General features: G+C 46.5%; 1 protein-coding gene across 1 annotated transcript in view; it reads right to left on the reverse strand.

The window, feature by feature from the left end:
- Positions 1 to 5,690, reverse strand: part of LOC135394174 (sodium- and chloride-dependent glycine transporter 2-like) — a 97,513-nt gene extending 91,823 nt beyond the window's left edge. The window contains exon 1 of the mRNA XM_064624758.1: positions 5,531 to 5,690. Coding sequence (XP_064480828.1) covers positions 5,531 to 5,575 — 45 coding nt within the window. The 5' untranslated portion in view covers positions 5,576 to 5,690. The remainder of the gene's footprint in view (positions 1 to 5,530) is intronic.
- Between the last annotated feature and the right edge of the window lie 5,273 nt (positions 5,691 to 10,963).

Raw genomic sequence — 10,963 nt, forward strand, 5'->3', positions numbered from 1 at the left:
GGGTTCGAACCCGGCCGAGCACGGTAGCAATGTGGGGGAGGTAAACATTGCTTCCAGCACCGTGTGTCGAAGATTTCCAGCGCACGTCAAAAGAACCCCACGTGGTCGAAATTATCCGCAGTCCTACCCTGTGGCACGTGCAACATGTCTGCCATACTATAGGCAGACAAACCTTCGCGTAACATCACAGCGCCATCATCATCATCATCCCAGACGTCGAGAGTGGGAAGTACCCGGGTTCGAATCCCGGTGCTGTCTGTGCTGTCTGGGGATTTCCTCAGTCGCTTTCAGACATATGTCGGGACAGTTCCCTTAGAAGTCGGCCCAGGACGCACATTCCCCCGGTGCGTTAGTCGTGACGTTGGCCACATCTGCGAGGCCGACAACGGCGAGCCCTTTCAGAAGCTCCACCACCTTAAGTCTGCAGCCAAGTCTGACGACAGCCAACAAACCGAGCACTTCTCCCAACCATGCCCCGTGAAGGATCTCAACCGGAAGCGAGTAATCCTTCTCCACAGGCTCTGATGCAAGTCCATTATGACACCCATCTTTCGCTGCAAACTGGGCTTCGCATCATCGCCACGCTGTGATACTTGTTTCTGTTTCGGTGATCTGGTGCGCATCATCACCGGCTGTGTAGAGTCTCAAGCAGCGAGAGACACTTTGACCGAGTTTCAGAGCTCTGTCACTTCCCTGTGGCTCTAGAGCCACAGGGAAGCACGCTCCTAGCAAACCACCATTCTAAATGATATCATTCTGTGTACTGATTTGTTCAAAACAGGGGGGAGGCGCCTATCTGGGACAAGCATAATGTGTCTCAGATAGGCGCCTCCTCCCATTTTCAACAAATCCATGCATAGAACGATACCATTCGGAATGATGATTGGCCAGGGGCGTGTTATGTGGTGAAGTTCTGTTTTAACAGTATGAGGAGATTTTGTAACCGCAGGATGCCACCCACATCCGTAGAAAAGCACGAGACGCGCTCCTAGCTTTCGCTTTCTCTGTGGGTCTGTCGTGAACGCTTTCCCTCTCTCTTTCTCTCTCTCTCTCCCCCCTTCTTACTAATTTCTTTCTCTCTACTTTTTTAATTCCTCATTTCTTTTTATTTCGGACCCTCTCTATCCTTTCTCTTTTACTCCCCCTCCCCCGTTCACAAAGGAGTGAAACTTGCCGCCTTGTCTAAGCAGACAGCCTCACTCTTCTTCCTTGGAACATCGTACCACCACCACCACCAAACCGAGCGCGCTATCGCTAGAGGCGACATGGGAATACCAAAACTGGTTGGTATCGCTCCCTGCGTTCGTAATCGCTCCCTACCGATAGTAGAGCGTTTTAGTGCATCGTACGCTATAGCGTTTGCGTACGTAAGGCATAGCGTGGTGGTTCTGCGCAATGCGCGAAGCTCTCTTTATGTTTTTGCGCATGCGAAGAACCACCAACGCTATCCCTTACGTACGCAAAGGCGATAGCGTACGATGCACTAAAACACACTGAAACACACAACTCTCTACAAACTCCGTCGACACTGTCGGTGGCGCCCGACAGTGCCTCGGAATAGGGCCCAAGGGAAGATAAGGGTCGAGCAACGAAAATCGAAGGCTGGCTACACGTGGAGTGAATATACGTACAGTCTCGGGTTTTTCGTCATGAATATACGTAGTATGCCCCTATTACCGTTTTCTTGTTTTCGATTTTGTGTATGACCCCACCGGATGGATGGAAGATTACATGACGCAACATGCTTCTTTCCCCTAATGTACCACCCTAATGCGTCACCAACGGCGGTGGTAGCTTTTGAAACGGCACTAAGCACGCCTTATCAAGAAGCCAAAAATTCGAAAGTATTCACTTACATATTGGTTATTCGCTTCTTGCTTATTAACAAACGTAACATTACGTACCCATTGTTTACTCACCTATCGAATAATACATGGTGGAAGGAAACACAAGGAACGGCTCTTCGCGCTGACTAGCGTAGCCACCCTCTAGCGGTCGCTCGAGTCAAAATCGCCATTGCTTCCTGCCCACCACGTGATCCCCTCTAAAGTTTCGGTTTTGCAAGGCTTTGTTTCTCGCGCTGCTCTCCATATGAATTTGATTTTTGAAAGTAATTTAGTGTGAAAATGTGAGCACCATCGTAGAAACGACTTATGGTAATGTGTTCGTGTCACGGGAACGCGTTTTGTTCGTAAGTACACGGCAAGTTGTTTTAGTCGCCCGTGTGTGATCGAGTCATCTTGAATTGTTCATTGGGGACCTCAAACTGTGCCGCAGGTTCATTTCACATCTTCTGTTGTTGTACAAATCTGATTAATGGTATTTTGAGAATGGCATTCTTTACCACTTAATCAAGGAACGTACATATGTTGGAAGTAACCGTTGCCACACGTGATGTTTCCGGTCCCGCATGCTCCTTTTGCGTTCTGCACACTGTGACTGGTCTTGTAATTGAACAGTAAACATTCGAACGCGCACAAATAAAGTGCAAGCACGCGTTCAACGTAATACTGCCATCTGAACTGTGACACAACTACAGCTCGCGTCGTTTGCCCTGCTGGCACCATGTTGTCTGGAGGGTCATGTGAGCGGTCACGTGGTAGACAGGACCATCCCAGAATGCAATGCGAAGCCGGCTACGCTCGTCCCGATAGAAAACTGTCGGAGGGGCCGCTCCTTGTGTTTCCTTCCTCCACGGTATATGGTTACTTATTTATCGCTCAATAACCAATATGTATTTTTACATTCAAACTTAAACTCAACCAAGTCGCCCCCTAGCGATGTACCTCCCCACTCATCATCATTCAAATAAAGTTGTTGTCGTTGATCGCTCATTTCCTACATACTACGTACCGCAAACATATTGATCATTTACTTAGTTGTTGATCACTTATCAGTCACATACTCGCTCGTCAATCACCTGCTACCATAGGTGGGGAGTAACGCGTTACAAAGTAGTGCGTTACCGGTAACGCGTTACATTCGAGTAGTGAAATATAGTAACACATTACATTTGGGAGAAAAGTAATGAGTAACGTAACGTCATTACATTTTTAACAACTAACGCGTAACGGCGTTATGCGTTACTGCGTGTTCGGGAACTTCAAAACTTGAGCGAGGACCGTGCCTGCAGAATCCGGGAAAATCCCCGATTTTTTCTATTCATCTTCAACAATGACAAGAAGGTCACATCGACACCCACGAAGAACGCAAAAGAGGGGTTGTTGACCTTCCCTGGTTGAGGTGTCACCTTTGTTTACCACCTCTGTTTTACACTCCCTCTGGTATTTTTCGGACGAATTGGGCAAAAGCGGCAGAAAAATAGCCTCTACCCTCTGAACAAGTAACAAAGTACAAAGGAATTGGCTGTTTGGATTTGTACTGTATGAGAAAAAAGGTCACCGTCTCTATCAACCTTGACAAGGAGCACTCACTGGTCATTAGGCGTCCTCTCAGCCCAACGGGCGAAGCTCACCGATGAAAATTTTGAACATCAACTACTTCTGCGTTGCAATAAATCGTACATGTAAGTTGTGTTCATGCGTGACCCTTGTTTGTGCCCAACCTTGCTTGTATTGATTTGCGGAATGCACTTATGTGACTCAACCAAAAATGGTACATATTATAAGGACAACTGGTGAAGTAATGCAAAAGTAACGGCATTACTTATCAGAAGTAACGGCGTTAGTAACGCGTTACCTACTACCGCAACAGTAACGAATAACGTAACGCGTTACTTTTTGAAGAAGTAGTGAGTAACGATAGTGCACTACAAAATAAAAGTAACTTCCCCACCTATGCCTGCTACTCGGTGCTGCATAGTCGTATGATTATTCCTTGACGCCAGTGATTCCACTCTTTAAAAAAAAAGGTGTACTTTAACTCGTTTTCCTTTCCACATATCACTCCCTTTTGGAGAGTACAATTGAGCCTCTGTATGCAATAAGGGGATAAGCCGACTTATCCTTTTTTTTGTATTTTTTTTTCAGTGACATCTACATACCAGTATGCACATGCCAAAGAAAATTCAGGACCGTATTACAATTTATTGACCCGCTACAGGGGGGGGGGGGGGGGTTAAGAAACGGGAAATGCGTGTGCGTCAACACATCAGGCGCCTTTTCTACACACGTGTGCAAATGGTGTAGCTTAAATTTTGCGACGATGCGGAAATGAACTTTGATTTCCATTCGAAAAACACGTTCTTCCTACCTCACCTGACCGTGTCAGCTCTGTTACAGAGTGTTGTAATCGAAAAAAAGAAAGAAAAGAAAAAGACGTTGGAGTTGGACGGACTAAAAAACGGAAAAGAAAACGTGTGCACTAAGCTAATATGTCATATCATGCTGGTCATCCAGGACATTAATTTCAAGATTGTGCTCATTTTGCAGCACGATAAGCCCGATCCAGGCTGCTCCACTACACACAGGTGACTTCACCCTATAGCTGGCATCAGGTTGGTTCAGCCATCAATGTTCGACTCGTGAAAACTGTTTTTTTTTCTTTTTTTCTGCACGATAACCCTGTGCATGCGGTGTTATATTGAAGAAGGGGACATGTCATGCTCCTGGATTTTGTTCAATTTCAGCAATTCACGCACCCAAAAACGACGCTAACAGGACATTCATGTAGAGTAGACGCATACATACATGTTACACGTTTAGCATTTGCGTTATTCGAGGAAACCCAGCTGCAATTACTTTACCAAATATTCACTTGAAGTTTTCTCGGTTTGGGATTTTTCGACTTATCCCCTTATTACATACAGAGGTTCAATTACTTTCAAAAAGGAGTCTCCTCACTCCCTTCAGGGAGCGAGAAGGCCCCTTAACTCCCTACTGGTGAGTTAATTGTACACTCCCAAAGGGAGTATGGCAAGGGTGTACTCCCCACAAAGGAGTTACTGTACACCCTTTTTTTAAGTGTGTATACTCGCTACTCCCTTATAACTTATTACTTCTCACTCCCAGGTGGGCTCTCTACCAGTACTTCAATACTCCTTTCTTAAGATCACGAAAAATGAGAAGAACTGAACTTAAAAGAAAGCATATGGGATTGCTGTTTTCATCTCAAACTACAGTTTCCTCTGAAGTTGGCCCGGTGTCGCCCGAACAGTAAACCTCTCGCTAAGACACTGTTTAGAGGAGTAAAGTGACGATTATGCTGCCCAAACAATTATCATTATATTTATAGTGAAGTCGTTATATCACGGGGGGCAGTTGAGGATGGGGCAGTTGAGGATGGGGCAGTTGAGGATGGGACAGTTGAGGATGGGACAGTTGAGGATGGGACAGTTGAGGATGGGGCTCACCACTCGCTGACGCTTAAATATGCGCTTTCACAAAGTATAATTGCAATTTATGCCTTTGGCCGAACAAAGTATCACCAATAAATACACCATCCGCAAGAACTTGACACAGAGGGAACCTACATATTGGCGTTCGTGCGTACAATATCCCACGAAACCTTTCTATGGCATGCCATTCCGTGGAGGTGACAGAAATCCACCAGACAGAAATGACAGACTCACCAGCAGCTGGAAGCGTGTCATCCGCTTATCCACCTTCTTAGTCATTCCTTCCTAAAGCACACACTCTGTGGGTTCCACACAGCAGGTCAAGGTGTCCTCCCAATATGTTCCTAAAAACTTCCCAGTTATAATGTTCCGAAATGCAACGTCAAATGCGTCGGTAGCAGCACAACGGTATGTGTATGCGTTTTGCAAAAAAAGGAACCACGTGCAGACCGTTATTGATTGACGCTGTCTGGCGCCACCGTAAACGGCGTATTTTTTGCTGCGCATGCGTTCTTTGGATACGTTTATTTCCGGCTAGCGACGCTGCGTTTCGTTCGGGCACACACCGTGCCAATAATAGACAGGCACGTTTCCAATGGGGGTGGGGGTGGAAGAAGGAAAGTAACTTCTAGAAGGCTTTAAGTTGAGGTTAGTTCCCGTCTGCGATTCCTTTTTTCCCTCGTTTTTGCTTCTGTTCTTTCTTTATTGGTTGTGTCTAGTTTTAATGTGTGCATCGAGTGCGACTGTTTTTGATGCGGTGTCTGCACCGCGAAGCAATTGTGTCTATGAGCGGCGTACAAACATGGACAGATGGAAAATGGATAGCAGGAAGGAGTGGGGGACAGGGAGTTAGTATGCGTCCTGGGTCGACTTCAGGGGGAACTGTGCCAACATTCGTCTGGAAAGTCCTTGAAAACCCACGGAAAACCTCAGACAGCACTGCCAGGATTCGAACCCGTGTCACCTCTCAGTCTCGGAGTGGAAAGCGATTATCTTAACCACTATGCCACGGGAGCTGGTGAGACACATAAGTTCAGCCTGAACCCGACTTCAGGGGGAATGTGACCTCAGCGCTAACAAGGATGCGATTGTGCTGGTGGGGATGACGGTTCAACTCTCGTAAACACATATAACAAGAAGAGGAGGTGAGATTACTGCGAAACACGATCGACGCTGCGCTCTATATTTTAGGATCGACAGAGCAGTACGGGACTGCATGTTCTGATGGACATGCTACGCAAATTCAAGCTCTCGTTCATTAGGCGCACCGACCACTTCACAATCTGTGACGATGTTGTTTCATGGAGCATTTTAGATGACAGCTCCGATCAATGTTGCTGTTAGTATATGTGCATGACAATCGTTTATCCAGGCTACGTTTATTTATGTTGACCAGACCATAGTTGTGACCAATCCGTGTAATGGCCATATCAGTGTTTCGCACTTCTCAGCATAGCCTGTGGGAGTGCGTTCGGTCAGGACGGTAGGGAATTGAGATGAGAATGCCGAATATATAGAATGAGGATGGGATAGCGCAAGATCGAGGTGAGATACAGAACGTGTCAGACTAGCGAATCAGCGCTGTGCTTGAGATGCTGCCAACTCAACGGCAAAGAAAACGCGTTTCGTTGTGCGTTCATTTCTACGCTGAATATCCACGGATCAGAGCCGTAGCGAGAGGGGCAGCTGCCCCGGACGCCATCACCAGAGAGGGCGCCGAACGGCAGGCCCTTGCAAGTTAGTTGGACAGTATAAAGCGGGAATGAGGAGAATTTGAATTTACGATCTCGGCACTGCAAATAAGCGTTTTCTTTTCTTTGTTTACAGAGCTTCTGGCGGCAACGGGAGACGGGGGTGGCGGGGGGTTCAGATTTTCCCTGCCCCGTGTGCAAACTCGCCTCGCGACGGCTCTGCCATGGACACAACCTGTCTCTTTTGCGACAGTGTGCACCCTCTGTCCGACAATAATAACGAAAACGAAACAATACCAACTTTATTTGAATGATGGTGGGTGGGGAGTTTCATCGCCAGTGGCTCTACCCTATTACTGGCGCTAATGTGGTGAAATGGAATAATGATTCCCCTCACAGTGAGACAACACCCCAATAGGCAGAACCATAGAATGTGGGGTCACGTGCTTACGACTACCAACTACCTTCTGCGGCGCGGTCAGCCTGCTCATTCTTCAGGACTCGCAGTGGCCCGGAATAGAAAACCATGGAACCATGGAATGTTATAGGGAGTGAGAACCCAAGTTCTACGTTGTTCAAAAAGGTCACAAGTGCTTTTAGGGCAGAGCGTCGGTGCGATGCTGTTGTACTGCCGAACGGTCTACCTGTTGATGTGGCGGCAAGTTGCTCGGAAGGCGTCCTGAACCGACTTCACCACCTTACAGCATATGAGCAAAACCCAGGAAAAGCCGGTAGAGCTTATGCCGTGCTACGCTGGAAGCAAGAAATCCGCCAATCAGTGCGTTCTTACTTCGTCAAATGCTCCAGGCTCAGTGTGATTGCATGACATGGAAAGCTGTGGTACCAGATTGACCAGAGGAAAATAGCGCCTAGAACAGCAACTTAAGCCCCGAGCCGGCGAGCGCCGGGAACTTCAGAACAACATTACAGATGGGCGCCGACAGGTTATTTTGAAAAGCCCCGTGACTCAGTTGACGCCCATAGATGATGGCGACCTCATTTCCGGACGTTTCCATTGCCTGAAGGAGACACCTTATATCACTCAAATAAAGACCACCTTGATGGAAGGAGAGGAGGATGTGTCCGTGGCGTGTAAAAATTACACAGAAAATGACAAGTGCAAGTCCCTCTCGATGCCTTTTAAAAGTAGCGCCATACTTGGTGAGTTCCGAAATAGCTAAGTGTTGATCCCATAATCTCTCTCTCTAGTTTCTAATCTCAGAAGCAGAGTTGCTAAGTGGAGTTACTGTGGTGCTAAGTTCTGCGTGCCATTCCACCACCCCACCCCAGTCACACACAGTACTGCTAACTGCCAAGCAACGCAAGATAGTCATCTTCTATGCGCCTTCTGGAACACCTGAAGACACACACAGTGCTAGACGAAGCCCTCACGTGCAGTAACTCCATCATAGTCTCCAGCAAGGACTGCGAACTCTATCGCTTTGAGGAATCTAAGATCTAAGCGACTTGCTCTCCCATCTGCCGGCGGAATCCGGAAAGTCTGAGCACTGAAGAGCGCCGACACGTGTGCAGATGGCAGAACAGGGCCACTGTGACTAAAAGCGACGTGAGGCTCGGTTTGCTTTGCTCGGTCCTGAAATGGGATATTTCCTACGTGGCGCAACTACACTCTTAAAAATGAACTTCACCGCATAGGACCCTCCTAGCTAACCATCATCAGCTAACCATCATCATCTGGAATGATATCGTTAATACACTGATTTGTTGAAAACGGGAGGCGTACGCCTTTTGTGACAATTATGCAGTGATGGCCACTAACTACTTCTACAGTAGTTTAACTATAACTACTAACTACTTTCTGATTGAGTAGTTTAACTAGTAGTTCAACTACTTTTCAGGGGAGTAGTTAAAACTACTTTTTTAACTACTGCAATGTAGTTTAACTACATCTATAACTACTTAAGGTTGTCCACCAACACCAATCCCTTTAGTGTTCTTGGACACCTAAACGTGAATGACAAGCAATAATAAACTTTGGCTCAACCCATTGCGACAATCGTCAAATACAAACCTTGCGGCGGGATTCTTTCTGTGCCTACGCGATAAACTAAGTTGCAGAATTATTTCACAGCATATGAGGCTTCGCTAGACGAGCATTAAAAGTAGAGGTGTGCGAATATTCGAATACGAATCGAATATTTGCGATATTCGATTCGTATCGTATTCGAAAATTTGATATTCGAAGGTTTCGAATATTCGGAAAAGTTCGAATATTCGATTTTTTTTTTCGCATATCAAAGCAGCTTATTCCGAGGCTGTTTCGGGCTGCGCACTGGAATTTATACGTTGCGGCGACGAACATGCATAGTAGAACAGCTGCAAAGCGACGCGCGGAGCTTCCGAGGTACGCTCGTTTGCGAATGCGTCGATGTACGTTCGGTAACCGAAACTGAAACTAGTATGCAGTTGTGTGCAGTCACCATTTTAGAGTCCGCCCTAGCGAAACCCGAGACCGCGGTACGTTTCATACATCGTCAGCACTGTCGCGGCTTTAGTGGATTGCTAGTTGAACGCTGAACATTCGTATGGGGCCTACAGTTCGGTGAAATTACGGTTAAATATCGAAATTTTGTTGACGTTGAGCTGGACACCGCTGTTCAGCGTCCAATTGCATGCACAGCCAAAGCCTGCGTTTCGAATGCGTCTTCTTCGGTTTCGATTTGTGGTTGTCAGCGATATATGACAGAATCATGGTCGCTTGCGATGACGCCGATAATCGAGGAGTGGGACGTGTTGATATTTCGACATAGTTTCTCCAACTCCGGCGCTCTACGACCGTATGAAAGCGCCAGCTAGGACGACAGTAACGCTGCAGTCATTTGAAACTGCGCTAACTGTTGTTACAGATGATAGCAAAACGCATATGTAGCCTTAAGCCCGACCTTCATGGAGCGATTTTGCTCGCGACTCAAGCGTGTTGCCGTCGGCGCGACAAAGTTTGAGGCCCGCGCGCAGGTTTCCGCCGTGAAATGAAAGGAGCGCTGAACACGAACGTCGCGGAAACAATCACGCGTGATACAGTCATACAACATCGTCGAGGATCGCAGTTTTACTGCGCTATAATGCATGAGGCCGTTCCAAACTATGCATTACCATCAGTAACGATGGTCTCACGCGTGACGTCACGCGTGAGGGCAGTGAAACCGTGCAGTTTCTCGCCTTCACGACAAATGCGGAAGGCATTGTCAGTGCAAGAAGAGACCACTTGCCGCCATCATTTTCCGTCTGAGGTGCTCATCACTAAATCATCCCACACTCTGAACATGTCAATGCTCTTTACTTCCATTCTGTCTGTTTCACCAGCACTTTACAATGCCAACACAGGTGCTCACAGTTCATGAAAGATTTTTGAAATGAACATTTTTTCTTGCGGTTTTCAGCTTGCCTCATGAGAACAGCACACTGTTTCATTGTAAAAAATAATTTTAATAATAATAATAATAATAATTTTTATTAGTGCCCAAGAACGGCCGCTAAGGCCATGGTGTTGGCGCACACAATACAATTTTACTGTACATGCGCATATAAGCATGTATGCCCTATGCTAAGCCAATATATTAATACATATTCCTCATTAGCACTTGGGACATTTTTCTAAGGATCAGCAGAACACAACTGTGACGATGCTTGTTTTCGGGGCTTAATTAACTTAATTAACTCTTAGAAGCCGTTATCCTATGACGTGATATTCGGAGGACAATTTTGTAGATATTCGTATTCGAAAATTTCAATATTCGCACACCTCTAATTAAAAGTGAAGATTTAGTACACATGCACGACACAATTGCCCTGCACCTCCGTTCTCATCAAAGAAGTAGCTCAAGACAAAAGTGGGAAGCACAATCGTGCCGTAATGCTTGCGGAAAAATCGGTAGTAGTTGGCGCCTTCAGTAACCTAACTACTGTAGTTAACTACTTAAAATAGTAGTTTAACTAGTAGTTGCCACTACATTTC

Source organism: Ornithodoros turicata, chromosome 5 (genome assembly GCF_037126465.1).
Source record: "Ornithodoros turicata isolate Travis chromosome 5, ASM3712646v1, whole genome shotgun sequence".
Lineage (NCBI taxonomy): Eukaryota > Metazoa > Arthropoda > Arachnida > Ixodida > Argasidae > Ornithodoros > Ornithodoros turicata.